Genomic DNA, 17,581 nt, shown 5'->3' with positions numbered 1-17,581 from the left:
TCTGCCAGCAAAGGGGGGGACAAAAGTGAGTGAGTGCCTGGCTGTCAAGGGCAGGGGAACCATCTGTGGCTAAGACCATGTGCTAAAAGGGGCTGGAAGCTGGGCAGGTTTTAGGAGGGCCACTTCCATATTACTTCTGCAGGATTCTGTCTACAGTTCCTGCTCTACAGGGGACACCGATGGAATAAATGAAAGTCCACTGCAATTTGGGATCTAGATTGCTACCACAGACTGGGTCCCCAGGGAGACTGCACTGGAAATGAAGCACTGGGTATTCAGCATCCTGAAGAGTAAACAGGAAGTGTCAGCTTTCCTTGTACAAGATCACAATTTACTGAGGTCTGATCATTTTGGCACCTAAGGAGGAGATAAAAGCTATCCACACATACAACACTCTACCCTCATACCAACAATGCCATAATAACAACTGATCTTTTTGGATTTCATTTTCCCACAAATCATTTCGCTGTCCCTCCCACTGAAGACAAGAACGATGCCACCTCTGTATAAAGGATCCAAAACAATGCTTTTCTCAGAATCCACTCACTGGTCTTTGACAGGTTTCTCAACAATAGCATCAAAATCTCTAGTTTCCACTAACACTGTTCTTTGCATTGTTTATCCAGCTAATTTGAACACTGTTACCCTTTCCAAAAACTGAATCACTGCTTCCTTCTGGTCTTCTTTTGCATTATCCAAGTGTTCCAGCCAAACTGAAAGCTCCTTCCACGTGTACTCAAACACTCCACTGTCACGTAAAACCTGTCCAGGAAACAGAGGGCGAGGTGTGTAAATAAACCTAAAAACACCTAAGGACAAAACCCCAAGAGATACAGATCTTTTAGCACATTAACTTCATGATTCCTTCTTTTGGGAAAAAAAAGCAGAGCAGGTTGATGAAAAGAAGTATCTGTCACTCTCCTCACCCCCTCAGTTCAAGAGGCCTTATTCACACTCACTAGGGGGACTTTCACTGCATAGTGCACAATAAAAATCTTACTACTATAATTTTTGGAAAGCAGGTTATACTGCTTTCAGAGGGTTGTACATCTTTATATCATCACAGGCAGAAAAAAAATAGTGCCTTAAAAATACCCTGTAGGGGAGATTTAGAAAACTGCTGATGTAACATAAAGGAAAATCGTTGCTAAATTAAACCTAAATCAGGCTACTTGTACATGAAACAATTGGGCAGAAGGATAAACAGTCACGTAAATGAGCAGTGGGGTGTGACCACAGCAAGGGCCAGAGAGAAGTGCAGGTTGTGGGGGTGGTGAGGTGACCCAGATACACCACAACCAGGAGACAGGCTATGACATATCTAGAAATTTTCCCCATTTTCCTGCTCTCTACATTCAGGCCCTGACTTCAGGCACCCAAGCTAGGAACTTGGCGACCCTGTGCTGCAGCTCTACAAGCAAGAAAGGACGAGGGAGGAGAGGAGAAGAAGGAACTGAAGTGACACCATGGTTAAACTCCCTGTCAACAAGAGAGGAAACCTCGCCCAGCTCCTGACTCTGGCACCCACACTACACAGGATCAATCTGTGCCTTTGCTTCTCTCCACACACAAAATAAAAGGAAGCCATCACAACTCATTTGTTCTACATTTACTCTGTGTACAACTCCAGCAACTCTAAAAATAACTGCTGCTTACATGAGTCTGACAGGGTAATTCATTTAAATAAAGAAAAAAATGAAGGAAAAAGTATTCATTTTAATATAATTGAGTATTTTTGGCAGTCTGGAAATAGAAATGCACTTGCAGCTCTCACAGACACAGGCAGGAACAGAATGTGAAATCCAAAAACAAGCCTTCAGTTACATGGCCCTGCATAGAAAAATAAGTCCTTATCAACTATTCTTAGCAGCCTTTCTGCTGCCATAACTGCCCTGACTTCCCTGCTCCTGCATTCCCTCAGAGAAAGTGCAATGGACTGCAGTGGAAAGTGGACACAAGAACAAGTAAGGCAGTCCATGATCCCACCTGGCAAAAGAAATCCAAAACCACCAGGAAAACGGCACATTTTGAGCAGGTTTTGGTTCAGGCATTCATTACTGGCAGACCAAGAGAACCTGCCTTTAAACCCTTGCAAGGGCCAAGGACAACTAAACCCCAATTCAGTCACTGGAACTTTGGTCTGGTGGGCTGAATATTACAATGGCACTCTCTGATTGGAGCTAAATGCAAAGATTCAATGCACAAAGCTGGGTACAAACTCATGTGCCACGAATACTGCAGGACACTGCATGAAGAGCCCTGTCCAGGGCCAGTACAGCCTCCTGGATTTTCTCTTGGCAGGACAGTTTGGGTGTATTTATACCTAATGTAAATCTCTACCCTATCTCAGATAACTAAAGATGTCCTCTTTTAATAAGGTGCTAAAAACAACAGCCTCTGGTGTCTTGTGGACTTGCAGTTGACCAGTTTTTCCTGAAAAGTCAAATAACTAATTTCAATGTTCAGAAGGGGATTTTAAATAATTTTCAAGACAAAAAGTACTCCTGGCATCAAAGCTTGTATCAGACAGTGGCAGAGAGGACTATTCTGCAGGGCCAGAGCAAATCATGCAAGGCTTATGCAAGGCTGGAGTGCTGGAGTACAGAGTAAATAAACAATGATAAAAAATAAAACTCAAAAGTAATCTCTTCTTGATCAATGTCAAGACCTTTGCAGGCACAAACTACATTAATTTATTACAGTGCCAGAATTAATTCAGCCTAGGGAGGGTGGGCAAACATTAAAGACATTTTCCTTACTCTTTCATCAACTGCTGCAGGGAAGTCAGTTCACAGCATTTATTTCCAGAAAATATTTTGTTAATAACCAGTTATCTGGCAGCAAATTCCAACAACATAGTCACAAGAAACAGGAAAGGAGACTGCTGACCACAAAACCGTGCAGTAAAGGTATCTTCCTTAAGGAAAAACTTTACAATCCTGAAATTTCAGAGCAGTGGGATATAGTGAATAGCCTGATATTTCACTTCAAATCCTTACCTTGATGATTAACTTTTTGGTGGAAATTTTCAGATGAGAATGGGTACTTGTAACAAACATTTTCATCAGTAAATAGAAGACTGATTTTTCACCAGATATCTTCTCTGTCTCAGAGATGTCCTACAAGAGAAATATATTAAAATTCCTCTGCTGCAGCAACACTGGACAGGGCTATGTTGCACTGAGACTGATGTGTAAGGTAAGTATGCTATTTTATAGACCTGCCCAAAAGTCCCAAGGCCAGAAAGGAATGGGTCATTTACACTACTTTGCATTTCATGAACCAGGATCATTGTACTCACCTGTCAAATGCTTTCCTGGAAAGGAGAAGAAGACAGTACTAACAGAAACCCCAACTACTGCAAGGACCCAAGACAAAGCCACCTCCCCCGTATTTTACTCCCCAGTCATTCCATGTCTATCCCTGTTACACCACTCCATGGGTGTCTCTGCTTCTCCCCAAAGCCAGCTCCACTCCTTTCTCCTGACATGACAAGCAAACTCTTGACAGAGCTCTTATTTTACAAGCCTGCAGTGAAAAAGAGAGCTGGGGCCCTGATGGTTTCCACTAATTATGGGAGCATTAAAAAATGTTGGAATTTCCTTGGGAAGGGGTGGGATGGCTGCCATCAGTGGCTCATTTCCCTGGTCTGCAGCCTGAGGCTTTCCAGACAAGGAGAATCCAGCACATTGTCACTTGTGCTCCTCTCCAGAGACACACAGAGCTCCTGGAACCTTCTCCTGTGCTCACCAGAGAGGCAAAAAATGCTGTCCCTGTAAAAAACCTTTCAGATCAGAAGAGATCTTCCACCACTGCTGAGAATGTCATTCCTGTTGGCTCTACAAAAGGGTAACCTCCTAAAATGACAGGACTAATTCCAAACTAGGCAATGCCAGATGGGAAGATTTGAAGACAACAGACCAAGAAAACATGAATTTGCATCGGGCTCTTACCTGTACTTTGAACCAGGCAAATTTATTGGCAGGAAGTTCCAAAGCCACCTTCAGGATGTGATGCTGCAGGAGAGGAGGGACCTCCTCCCTCAGGCCCTTTTCAGTCACTATACCTGAGGGGTGAAAGCAAGAAACCAGCTTCAGTCTGGTCCATCTTCCTGAAACCTCAGAATACTCATGTGTCAGGGTTTAAAACAACTGTGAGACAGGCTGGCCATTCAAAGATCTTCATATCATGGGATCCCCAGTCGTACTGCAACTAAGGCTGGCCAGCCCAAGGTGAGAATCCAGCCCTCAGAGGGAGAAAAGCAAACACCCCCTTCTGCTGTGGACTGTGTAAACAGCCAGAGAAAACAGTGGAGGAAATACAAATACCCATCACATACCCTTTATCAGCTTGCTGAAATCAAAGTTGCTCTGTGCTACCAAGTGGGGCACAACCTTCTGATACAGACATATGACCTGAAGCAGTGCAGCTTTCAGAAGCAGCGTCTCAGCATCATCTGAACCTAAACAAAATGTTTCCATCATTAGTTTCTTCTTGTTTCATAGCAAGAGTGCACAGTGCCACACCTCCATTAGCCAGCAGGAGAATTAATAACTGTATTTCCAGCACATTGGCCTAGGGAATGACCTGCTATCTTCCCAACAAGAAGAATGAGAAAAACACCTGTGGAATCTCCAGTTCCATTCCCCAGCATTCCTGTATGAATACTTTCAAAACTAAATCTGCTTATTCAGTGCTTAGATTGAGAGCTGCCATTTCTAATTTGACTCAGAAGTGCTTACACATATAAAATACAACCTGAACATGTGAACGCTCACTGTAAGAATCCCACCTGTCCTGCTGCTATTTAAGGCTGAACAACAGGAAAAAGTGAAGGAAAGGATATGGCCATGCTGCTGATTTCTGGGGACACTACTTTCAGCTAATGTCAGGCAGGCTTGGCTGGAGAAGTGCAGGAGACAGTGCACTACAGTTTGGTGCAAATTTATTATTTCAGTTAAAAACTTTTTTCTTTCCCTTTCCCCTTTCAAAGTAATACTTTCTCAGTGTAAGCTCCTGGCAAGAGGCAGACAACAAATACCCATAAGAGAAAAACAGCAATAGCACTTAAGGCAACTGTTCACTTCCTAGGAAAAGCCACCTCAGGTTCCAGTTGTAACATGAGGAGCCATAAAAGCTACTTGTTACCCAGTCATTAACGAAAGCAAGCAAAGAACACCGGCCCAAACATTTAACTCCCAGTTTTTCCTTATTTACTTGGTCTCCCTCACTGAGTTAGGAAGAACAGGATGAATGCCACAGATAAACTTTGTTTGCCTGGGTCTCAGCTCCTATTAGGATAGAACTCTCTAGTGACCACAATGCAAATAAAGGTGTGAAAGATGAGCTGGGAGTGAGTGACACAGCATTACCACTCAGAATGCTGAGGAACTACAGCTACAGTCCTGCAGAAATGAGCTGCTCCACTGCTTTCCAAGCCTGCAGAAATGAGCTGCTCCACTGCTTTCCAAGCCTTGGACTGCCAGGGGCAACAACACTGGCACTGCCCAAAGGGAGGCACAGAAGGACACCCACTGAAAAGCCTTCTGCTCCAGGCAGTCTCTCTGTGGAATATGCACCGTGAAGGGTAAAACTGGTTGCAGATTAATCTCTAGCTCACAAAGAAACTTCACAGGCCATTGGCCAAGATACAGACAATGCTGAAACTCCCCATTTCCTCAATGGAACTGTGGAAGGAAGGAAGCCCTTTGGGAGGGACACTGGATTTGAGAGAGGAAAACTGAGGCCCTTGCTCCATCCCTCTCCCCCTCTTCCAACACTCATAATTCCACTCCTGTGTTACACTAACACAAGCATTTGTGTAGCCACAGTAACTAACTGCTAAAAAAAAGACCTCCTGGTGAAATAACTTGGACAAACAAAAATCTCTCCAAAAATTATTTTTCAGGCATTTTTTCTGCCAGTTTTATTTTGTGGCTGTGAAACAGCTCCTAGCGTGGAAAGGTCAAGGGCAGGAGGGCTGAGTTCAACAAGAGGAACAGCAGAGCCCTGCACCTGAGGAGGAACAGCCCCATTCACCAGGACATTCTGAAGCCACCCAAGCAGAGAACAGGTTGCCAGGGAAGGCCCTGGTGTCAGGGAGCTGCTCCTTGCCTTCCTCTCAGCACTGGGGAGCCCAAACCAGGAGTGTTCTGTTCAGGTCTGGACTCCCCAGAAAACGGAGACACTGGGGAGAGTCCAGCAGAAGCTCACAAAAACAGTGAAGGGACTGAAACATCTCTCCTGTGAGGAATGGCTGGGGGAGCTGGGACTGCTCACACTCAAGAGGAGGCTCAGGGGCATCTCTTATCAATGCATATGAGCACCTGAGAGTGCAAAGATGACAGTGCCAAGCTCCTCCCAGGAGCACTCACGGGCAGGAGCAGAGACACTGGGCACAAGGTGAACCACAGGAACACTCTGAGCATCAGGAAACACTTTCTGACTTGAGCACCCACACAGGCTGCCCAAAGGGGTTCTGGAGTCCCCATCCTTGGAGATGTTCAGAAGCTCTGTGAACGTGGACCTGGGTAACCACATAGAGGTATCAGGCAAGATGATTTACAGAGATCCCTTCCAACCCCAACCACCCTGTGATCCTGGGACAGCCAAGGCAAACTGCTTCACCTTCTAGTAACAGCGGCAGCCTCCATGTAGAACTGTGCTCTCAGGCAATTCTAACAGCCTGAAGAACTGAACAAAGAAAAGGTGAGCAGCAAATACAAGTGAGTTCTGGATTCTGCTGAAGTTAAGGGTGGGAGGAGGGTTTCACATCACTCATTCCCACAGAGATAAGAAGCTGTAACTCCACCTGCTTTGCCTACCATGCTGCTCAGCAACTTCTGGCTCAGTCATTGCCTTCACAGTGGAGACATCACCTTCCTTTTTCTCAGCTGGGCCATTGCTGTGTTCTCTCGCTTGCTTCAGAAGGGACTGCCAGACAGCCACTATGCTGGTCATGTCTGGTAAAACCTGAAAGCAAACAGGGTAAATTGCAACAGCTCTCCTTTGTAAGACAAAGCTCCTGTGATAAATACATCCCCAAACACCCAACAGGAAGATCTGTAGCTCTTCACAAAGGCTGGAATTGACCTTGTGTGCAATCAGAGAATGACCTCAAATCAAGCACCGCACTTCCACTTCTGCCTAACGTAAGTACTGGAAAGAACATTTTATTGAAAAGGCTTCTTGTGACAAATTTGTTTGGTTCTTCTTCCTCATGGCATATTTTCAACTCAAGTGCTATCTTGTCTAGGAACTTGTGAGTAACCTCTGCTGGCTGCATTGACTTGAACCAGGAAGAGAAATGCTTCCTGCTCCTGGAAATCATTTGCAGCAGCACAGCCATTAATGCTGCAGACCTGTCTCCCACAGAATTGTATCTGCATTCCCATCAGACAGATATGTCAGGAAGTGCAGGCTCCTCCCTCACCATTTAACCCACAGCCTCCCCAGGTACCATCCCCTGGCTCCTCAGCTGCACCACTCCAGGACAAAGTACAGGGAGAGCAGGTGTCTGCTGCAATTGTCTCTCTCTCCCTACCTTGCTGACAGCTTCTCTGTAGAGCTGCACAAACTCCTGCAGTGCTGGCAGTGTGTAGATCTGTGACCTCTGCCAGGTTTCTTCAGACAAGCAGTGCTGAATGTTCCTCAGGGCTCTTCTCAGCACCATGGACACCAGTGAGAGGATGCTCTGCTTCACCTCTGTGCTGGGCAGCTAAAAGAAGGAAGTGCATTAATGACATTTCAGCGATTCCCGTTATGCCACACACAGAATCCATACCCTGGATGTGTGCTAAAATTGGTCAATGAATCCCTTACTTTGTGGATCTTAGCTAGCAGTAAAGAATCCATGGGTTTTCAGATTCCCAGCCTAAAACACTAGCGGACAGAGGCAGAACTGGTGCTTGTGAAAGGCACCTGGAATCAATATCAGTGATTTTAATCCATTTCCCAGTGCTTCACCAAGCCAGATCAATGCTGAGGCAGACAACATAAACCACAAGTAATTAACCAAATTAAGAAATTTCTTGAATGATCCCACACTAAAATGAAACAGTACAAACTAGCACAGAAGAGTCACTGAAATACTACAGACTGCTCTTACATTTAACCCTTGGGTGAACATTGTTCTACTGCACACTGCAGGGACTGTTGTCACCATCACCATAGAAAGCAATCTGGGAAGAGGAATAAATTCTGAACTCTTAAAAGCATTGGAGATCTCTGGTTGAGCCTCATAGATCTGAAAGAAAAGAAACAAAAATTTAAGCCCATTGATACAGTTCTGGAGATGCCAGCTTCTTCTGGGGAGCATTTTACAGAAGGATTTTGACTTGATTTAATGGCAACATTAAATGTCAATTTTTATGCAAAAATGCTACAGAGCATCCTACAGACTCCTACTCAACTAAATGAAACCTCTGTATGCAACCAGCATCCCTGCTAAAGGCCATCCCTTTTCAAGAGATTCCAGACCCTACTTGCCCATTTTAAGCTAAACAAAGAGGCAGTGGAGCACTCACAAAGGACAAAAGGTTTTTCTAGTTGAGCTTTGATGTTGCTGCATCTCAAAAAATATGTCCCTGATGTGATGTTTTCCACTGTTTCTCACACCAATTCCTTCTTTACCAGTTAAGTTTAAGTGTTTATAGAGCCTCCTGCTCTGAGCATGGCTTTTTACCATCACCCACACTCTCACCTTCTTGAGTAACTTCACATTGTCCATCCAAGCAGACTTCACTCTAGGAACAAAGGAATACTGGGTCTCCTTGAAGTATCTGTTCAATAAATCTGGGCACACTTTGAGAATATTCACCACGAGGTCAGCAACCATTTCATCTTCTGTTGCAGTTTTTAAACCAAGCAGGAAGTGCAGAAGTACCACATTTCCTCCCCTGTTGAAGAAAAGAAAAAAAAATATTTTGAATAAGAAATCCTTATTTTGATACTTTATATGGGCTGTGAACTCTGCAGCTTCTCTAACTGTTAATTGCAGGCAAGATCTCTCACCCTCCTGGCATAATTTCTGAGTTTATACTCAAAGAAATTAATGTGCCTCCACATTTTCTGCATGACAAGCAGTGAATTAACACCACACATTTCAGGCAGACACAATAACTGGTAAGGTCTCTTTGGCTTCTAGCAAAGAATCCCTGTCGAATCCCAGCTGCCCAGTGACTTACTTGCCAGAAGTGCCAAGACTTGGGTCATAGAAGGTTATGCCATGTTTCAGAGAGCAGCACAGGTCCATTAAGAAACTATGCACAAGTTCTCGCACCATTGCTTTGCCCACCTCCTCAGAACCTTGAGCCACCTGTAAGAACCAAAAAAGGAGTAAAAAAGGCATATGAGATTCGGCATCACAGATATCAGCCTCACTCTACATTTTATATGGATCCTCTCAGAGAAATACTAGAACAAAGTTTGGCTTTTGTTCAGATCAAAAAGAGAAACTTCAGGACTTGAAGGTCCCTTCCAAGCCAAACCATTCTGTGATTCTACAATTCCATTACCCTTCTAAATCCAGAACAACTCAAGATGCCTAGGGATGAGAAGACTCTAGACAACTGTGGCTGGCAAATCATTAATCATATGACTGACAGGGACTGCCAGGAACTGTAAGAACTTAATTCAGAACTGAAATGTATGCTTATGAATGGGGTCAGGGATTGCACAGCTCCAAGCAGATCCCTACCAGACACAGATCTCCTCCAAAGGGTGTTTACAGTACATCAGCATGGGAGTGGCAGGGTCATAAGCACATGGTAGAGGAATACAAGAGGGCACACACAAAGGTGAAATATCTGTAGTCAAAACCCAGTGAGAAGCAGCAGAAATTTGGGGGTTCTTTTTAAACAGGCTCCTAAGATTCCTCTTTTTGAGCTCATCAGGCTCAGAGCAACTGGGAGCTGTTTCAAAAGCTGGGGGCTGCAAGAGGAGGGGAAATAAAGGCAGCACAAGGACTAAGAGTAACAAGAAATAAATGGCCAGACCTTTAAATCCTCAGGGCTGACATCAGTAATCCCATTCCAGCGGTACAGGGAAGCAATGTGCAGCAACACTTCTGCAGTGAAAAAACGAACCTTCTGTGTCTTGCTGATGTTTTTGTTATGAACCACCTGAAAATGAGAAAAATGCAAACTCTATTTATTGCAAGTTGTCGCAAAATCACGGCAAAACAGCAACACGCCTCATTCCTCTAGTACACCCAGAGCTGGCTCTCCTCACACAGCAGCAGAAACGTTCTGCCTGTCCTGTCAACACTTCTCTCACATGCTCCTGCTCCACCCCGACCCTACACCGACCTCTGCACACCCTGCACGTGCTGGACAGGACTGATGTTCATGTTAAAGAGCACAGATCATGTTTAGAGCATCACAGCCACAGAGCAGAACCAGGGGAACCCGGGTGCAGGCATAGTAAAGCCTTCTACAAGTGAAGTTTGAATGAAAGGGAAGGAAGTTTCTCAGAAGTTCTTCGGCTGTGCTTTACTGCGGGCATTGTTTTAATTCTCATCTTTCTTGCTAAGCTGAAAGAGCAATGCAGCGTGCTGGGATCCACCAATAACACAACAGCTCATGATGTATGATTCCCACATAGGGAAAGCTTCATTTGAAAAACAAAGTTCCAAGGAGCTTTATTTTACATTTAAATGATAGCTTTTTATTATCCTTCTTTTTCACGTTATTGCAACAGCAAAACGAATGAACATTTTTGGCTTTAATTGGTCAGTTGAGAAAAGCCCATCTGAGGCAGACTCTTATGGCTACACTCTAAATTTCAAACTATTTTTTTCTTCATTCTCTCAACTGTCCATGCAACAGCTTATGCAACATTGCTACAGGAGCTCAGAACAGAGATTAAAAAGTCATAGATTCTGGAGCTAAAAATATTTTTAAATGAATAAAATACATCTCAGGCGCAGCTGCTCTGCAAGCAACAAAAGTATGCCACGAAAGAGGCAGGGCCATGCTCAGAAGGTGACAGAGCAAAGGAAAAGCCACCACTAAACCAACTCTCACACCTTTCAGCAATTCCTGCTTCCCTGTTTCCAACTCTGGCCCAGTAATACAGCCAAGCTACCAACCTCCAACACATACCATCAGTCACACACTGCAGCAGCACACTGCCAGCAGCCCTAAGAACTGAACATTGCCGGAGAAATCACTGCAGAGCTGCTTTCGGCAGTAAGGAAAATAGAAAACATGAGACAACAGTTTCAAGGGTGTATCATACCTTAGCTGTCAGTGTGGAAAGCAGGAGATTGACAGTAGAAACTCTGTCTTCCTTTATTTCAGAGCGAAGAATAGCTGGAATGAAATCTAAGAGGACATTTCAAATGTTAAGTCAAAATGTGAAAGCTGTTTTCATACTAAAATACTTCAGGGAATTCACACCCATTCCTCTTCCATGTCACATTATTTATCCTGCTGTTACATTCCAGGATGAACCAAAAGGCAGCAATCAGAGTTCAGAAGGATGATGTGTCTGTGACTATGGTTATGAACCAGTGATGCTGCCAAAGCTACTCTCATCTTGACTGGCCAATTTGCCAACTTGCTGATTAACACTGCTACAGCATCTGTCAACTTTAAATACATTCTGGGCCCTGAAATGCCCCACTAAAATTCAAGTAATTTCACATTCCTCCCCTTGAAGCACTTGCAATTGCTTCACTGAGTGATTCTCAAATGTTGGGAGGTTCCATCTCCAGCTACATGCATCACCTTTAGGCTCACCAGTGCATCCCAAAGTTAGACAACCTCAGTTTATAGAGAACCTGGGGCTCCTACAGGGGAATGGAAGCCATCTGCACTGACTGGGCCAACGTGGGCAATCCCCAGCCTGGAAGAACTGAACAGCCGCCAGCACCTCAAGGAAATCAGCAGCCCTGGGGTGGCAGGAGCAAGAGAAGTCAATCATTACAGCCAGTTCTCAGCCCCCTGCCATTACTTTCTGCCAGCTAGTGGCTTAAGCACTTTTTTTAAACAATATTTCTAGATCCCTTCTAAATTGTCTCATAACTTTTCCAAGGGTCACAATTCACAGGGCAGAAAGGCAACTGAAGTACACCCTTTCCAAAAGAAAATTAATGCAACATATCCACTGTTACTGTCTTATAAGCAAGGCTGGAAGCCATCAATTTTGTTTACTGACTCTATGACCTCAAACTTTTCTATTAGATTTACAGGTTTTTTTTGATCTGTGTCACCAAAGCCTTTATTTTTGCAAAGTTTTAGCAGATAGCATATTGTTCTCAAGCAGGAGAGGCTTATTTACTGCACTACCAAAGAAATTTAAAGCTTTTCAGATAATAAGATTAAAAATATATATTTTGCTTCTTATTAGTGCTCTCTACCCAGTTCACATTTTTAATTAGGTAATATTTATTATCACATATAAATGACTGTGCCTTAAAAACAAAAAGTTCTGAAGTACCTTTTAATTCCAGCACCTGTGCCAAGATTGCATTGTCACCAGCAATGAGAAAGGAGAGAGCAAACTGAATATAGGCCATGCGGACATCTGGCCTCCCCTGGAAACACACAAATGTAAATATAAAATTAAAAAATTATGTTAGCACACAGATGGTACCCAACTGCAGAACTGATACTGCAACTGCTGATTATCCCTAGAAGTGCCATAAATGGGTGAATGAAACAACTTATGAAAATGTTGCATGCAGCCACAGACATACATTTACATGCAATACATTCACAGCGTGTTCAGCTAAAAAAAAACTTCCTGCATTAAACAGATCACTTTTACATAAAAAGGAAAATGTACTGGCTCCTGTGCTTTTCAATTCTCAATGTAGGAGACCAGGCCACAGATTTAAATAAAAAGGAAACAGTAACAGCCATTTCATGCCAAACCCTGCATCACTGAACCTCCTCACTTGTGCACTGCTTCGTCAGTTCACAGAAATGCCCATTAAAAAGGGTGAATATAAAACTGCCCGCTCAGGCACAAGCAGTGAAAACTTGACCTGTAGAAGCACCACAGGATATGAACACTGAATCACAAAATTATTTGAGTTGGAAGGGATCTTCAGGATCACCTCATTCCACGCCCTGCCATGGGCAGAGACATCTTCCACTACCCCAAGCCCTGCTGCCCCCAGCCCTGTCCATGTGGCCTTGGACACTTCCAGGGATGGGGCAGTTCCTTCTCACTGCAGGACAGCGTCTCATCACCCTCACGGCCCAGAATCCCCTCCCAATATCCAAGGTAAATAAATACACCCTCTTTCAAAGAGTCCCCCCTCCTCCTACCACTGCATTCCCCCACAGAGTCCTGTCATGATTTACAACTTTTTTGAAACCTGCTGTGCAAAATTAAGCTGCATGTAAAGGAGCCTGAAAGAGGATTCTAAGTAAGCAAAAGATAAGGCAGCAGGGACTCACGAAAGGGTTGAAAGAAGAAATAAAGAGAAACAAATGAGATTTTGCTGTAAGTTTTGGGCCTGGTGTTTTTGTGTTAAAAGCTCACCTCTGATAGCCAGCTGTGACAATTTCACTGAAAGCTGTACGGGACTAAGACCTTCTGGATGCTAGACTCCTTGTACCTTATTTAAGCAGCTTGTGGTCAAAACACTACACCCAAGCATTTAAAATCAAGGGCAGAGCTACTCCTGCAGACAGCTCCTGCAGTGAGGCCAAAATCCATGGAATCTGACAATTCCGGAGCTATAAAAGGTGGTTCCAGGGAAAAAGGGATGTGTTTGGTTTTTTGCCTTCCACTTGATTGCTTTATAAAGAAAAAGAATGAATTTTCATCTCAGATGGCACAAACCCAACACAAACGTACACACCCGCTCTGCAAGTAACCTTTAAAATCCAGAAACAATACGTCAACATTGCAAACAATTCTGGATTCATTATACACTTGCATTTGGAATGACACAAATATTCTTGTTCTAAAGCACTGGTTTAGGTCAATCCTGACTATTTTCAGCAAACAGGGAGGGAACAAGACATAGTTTCTTCTGGAAAAAGAGGAGTGATTTTCTCTCCATTCACATATTCTTCTTAAGGATTTCCAGATAAAGATTATTTAGAACTTTTGTTTATGTTTTCAAATGCAATTACTCTGTATTAGTATTGGGCAATATCCCCTCTCCAATTTCCATTTATTTCAGTGGGACCAAACTGCAAAAGAAAAGACTAGTTTTCAGGAGTTTACTATCACTTTCACTCTGCTTCAGACATTAGAAGGGCAGTTCACAGACACTGTACATTTCTATTTCTCCATAGCTTGTTGGAAACACATGAGGCATTTTCATGTGTCCAGCTGGGCACAATCACGGACTTCAGCTTGACACAGGACAGGAAGGGAGAGTTCAGCTCTTGCAGATGAAAATGCAGCAAACATTGGCAAGAGCTTTGTTCTGAACAGATAGCTAAAAAAGCTGGTGGAGCCATGGCACAGCATGCCATGGCATGCAGCACCTCAATTTACCTGCTTACATCTTCTTTTCAACAATCCAGGCAGGTACTTGTTGTTGAAATCAAAATGACTGTAGACGTCCCTTGCAGAATCCGGGCCCTGAGCCACCATGGCTGACAGCAGGGTCAGGCACCCCCGGCTCATCCTAAAAAACAAAACAAAGCAGAGCTAAACCTGCAGGCCATTCCCAGGGTGAGGGTTATACAAACTGCCAAACCAAGAGATTAAAACTAAAAGAGAAAATAGAAGGAAAGTTAAACAATCTAAGTAATTGTTTTAGGCAGTAATAACAGCAGCTGGGAAAGAGGGGTGAGGGGATAAAGGAGAAGGAAATGCCTTTTTATGCTCTTCCCCAAAACTAAGCTGTAATGTGAGGCTAGATATTCCCTTTATAAAGTAGTTTAAAAGGGAGAAAGTGACAAAATTAACAACTTGAAGATACTTGTTCATGGCAGTGGAGTTGGACTAGACAACCCTTAATTATACCATGATTCAATGAACTCCTGAATTCATAGAGGTTTGCCATTAAGTTCAACAGGAATATGTCAGGGCCACTATGCACAAGACTGCAGACCTGCATCGTCTGAACAGCCACTGCCATGAACAGATCTGTAACCTGTCCATCATGTTCTGTCATGGACAAACTGCAAAAAGCCACGTGACTCAAGCAGAGATCCCATCGAGACATACAGTAAAGAAAATACCTCTGCACATCAAAGAGGTTGCACAGAAAATGCAGAGCATCTCCCATCAGAGATCTGCAGCCTCCTCTGTGCAGGTTCTAGAAGGATTTCTCCAGAACCTGCAACCTTTAAACACTTAATCAGAAGTGCAGATCTTGCACAGCCTCAGAATTTGTTCCCAGTGTACCGATTTGAGATTCTTTGTCCTGCTGCAGTAAGATCAACTGCACAGTGCAGGAAGCACAGTGGAGTCTATGAACTGGGAAAGCACAGAAAGACTTCCAATTCTGCTCCAAGACTGAAAGATGAATCATTGGCCTTGGACAAGCCAATTTCAGTCTGGTTTTTCCTCTGCTTTCATCTTCCTCCCAGGTTCGTACTGAAATGTCTGACATTTGCAACTTTTCCCCTATCCACATGAGCATGAGACATTTTTTGGTCCGGACTAGATAATGCAATCATTGAACACCCTAAAATGATCTCAGACTTAAGAGACTGAAAAAATCGCAGAAGAAAAGCCAGTCTGAAAGAGAAAAATCCATTATAAACATGGACTCCAAAAAACACAGGGAAATAAAGCACTCAAGAGCAGCTCTTTTCGCCATCACAGGAAGACTGCCCTGTTCCACACCATACGTGTCACCCCACAAATGAAGCAGCATTAAAATAACAGGACTCAAGGTAAAACCCATGTTAGCTCTCACCAGGACAGCCCCAGCTGATGAAAACTACAGCTTCAAGAAAGTATCCTACAGCACTGGATTGTTTGATGTATCAGTTTCCACTTTGCAAAGACTTCCACAGGCCATTATTTTACGACAAGTGGAAAAGGATTATTAAATAAAGGTGGATTATCAGCAATAAGTCAAGATGAATTTTGCAAATCTAGTACAGGGCCTCCAGATCAATTGACAGAGATTCTCCACCAGAGCACCAAGCAGACTTACCTGTGATTCTCAGAATACAAAGCAGCATAGACCAGTTTCATATAGGAATGAATCAACTTTTTGACAATGTTCATTCCCACAACAGAAAAATGTGAGAGGTCGCTGGCTGTCCTCAGTAAAATGGCTTCTAGAGCTTGAAAGATTAACAGCATCTGTAGGATAAAAAAGAATGTTAATACCTGACAATATCAGGTAAGACTTGAAATTATTAGCTGAGCAAATGGTAGTAACCAGCATTAATAAAAAGAGCAACCCCACTCCAAGAGGAAAGCTTCCACATATGAAAGTGACATTAACTTCTAAATTCTTTCCCAAATTAATGCTTCCTCTTTGAAAACATCACTTCTGAGAGCGTGAAGCTTCAAGGAATCAACACTTCAAGAGACAACTGCTCCTAAGTGGATGACAGAAAATGAAATGTGCTGGAGAAAAATATCATGTTCCAATCTTTCAATTAATCCTGCCACAAGAATTCAGAATCCATACAGCACTGGGACTGCGCCCATTACAAACATCAGCCCCTGCTAGCAACGGGATATTGAGGAAAGGCTGTCACTGAACATTACAGAGACAAAAATGATACTGAAAGGCAAAGAACAGCAAGTGATGGTTAAAAAGCCACACAATACAATACTACATTGTAAGCAACACTACATTGTACGCAATGCTGCACCAGCATTCACAGTGAAGAGTTATTGAACTCTTTGTTAATTCATCATATTCTAAGAAGGATAAAATTGTGTCCAGCTGACATAAGAAAAATGAAGTCAATTTTACCAGTGGCTTCCTAGAAATGCTGATGTATCAGGCAGATATCTAAAAATATTTACTTTCACTAGGCTACTTTTGTTTTGCTTTCTTAACTGCTTCTGTTGATCCCCTCATTTCCTAAAAGGCCTTTTGGTAACATTTAAAGAACCTTAACAACTTGATTTGGAGAGGATTACTGGTTGTGTGTGTCATTAAATCCAGGAACATCTATGAACAGAAAGGAGCATCTCCCACTTGGTAGGTGCTCCTGCCACTGCTACTTCCAGAAAAAAAAAAAAAAAAAAACCAAAAAATTACAGAGTAATTTACACCACAAACACTATTTATTCATAAAACCACAGAACATCCTGAGCTGGAAGGGACCTACAGGGATCATCCAGTCCAACTCCTGGCCCTGCACAGACACCTGAACAATCTCACCCTGTGCCTGAGAGCGCTGTCCAAATGCTCCAGGAGTTCTGGCAGCCTTGGCGGCTGTGACCATTCCCTGGTGACCTTTTGTTGGTTCTTCTCCAGGGTGGGATTGCTGGGATGGTAACTGCCAGCCCCTGAATGACAGCCCCCATATCCAACTTACTTCACTTTCAGGCTTCCTTTCTCCATCGAGAAGCCTGAATATCTCAGCACACTCCATGGAAATTTTCACGTATCCCTCCACGACATCGTACACTTGGGGTGACGGCAGCGTCTTGGCGATGGACACGAAGGTCTCCAGCCCTGCAAAGCCAC

The 17,581-nt window shown here is 43.5% G+C and overlaps 1 protein-coding gene across 1 annotated transcript in view; it reads right to left on the bottom strand.

Moving 5' to 3' along the window:
• Positions 1-17,581, bottom strand: part of URB1 (URB1 ribosome biogenesis homolog) — a 38,595-nt gene that overhangs the window by 20,472 nt on the left and 542 nt on the right. Inside the window, exons 2-17 of the mRNA XM_031065246.1 lie at positions 17,430-17,569; positions 16,082-16,233; positions 14,464-14,596; positions 12,442-12,538; positions 11,239-11,324; positions 9,996-10,121; positions 9,186-9,316; positions 8,702-8,897; positions 8,108-8,245; positions 7,544-7,717; positions 6,825-6,972; positions 4,340-4,462; positions 3,954-4,066; positions 3,000-3,119; positions 646-762; positions 169-283 (exon numbers count right to left, since the gene is read on the bottom strand). Of these exons, the coding sequence (XP_030921106.1) occupies positions 169-283; positions 646-762; positions 3,000-3,119; positions 3,954-4,066; positions 4,340-4,462; positions 6,825-6,972; positions 7,544-7,717; positions 8,108-8,245; positions 8,702-8,897; positions 9,186-9,316; positions 9,996-10,121; positions 11,239-11,324; positions 12,442-12,538; positions 14,464-14,596; positions 16,082-16,233; positions 17,430-17,569 (2,109 nt within the window). The remainder of the gene's footprint in view (positions 1-168; positions 284-645; positions 763-2,999; positions 3,120-3,953; positions 4,067-4,339; positions 4,463-6,824; positions 6,973-7,543; positions 7,718-8,107; positions 8,246-8,701; positions 8,898-9,185; positions 9,317-9,995; positions 10,122-11,238; positions 11,325-12,441; positions 12,539-14,463; positions 14,597-16,081; positions 16,234-17,429; positions 17,570-17,581) is intronic.

The sequence above is a fragment of the Geospiza fortis genome, unplaced genomic scaffold, assembly GCF_000277835.1.
Source record: "Geospiza fortis unplaced genomic scaffold, GeoFor_1.0 scaffold514, whole genome shotgun sequence".
NCBI lineage: Eukaryota > Metazoa > Chordata > Aves > Passeriformes > Thraupidae > Geospiza > Geospiza fortis.
The sequence above is the reverse complement of the archived record's forward strand: the minus strand, read 5'-3'. Positions and strand labels throughout refer to the sequence as shown.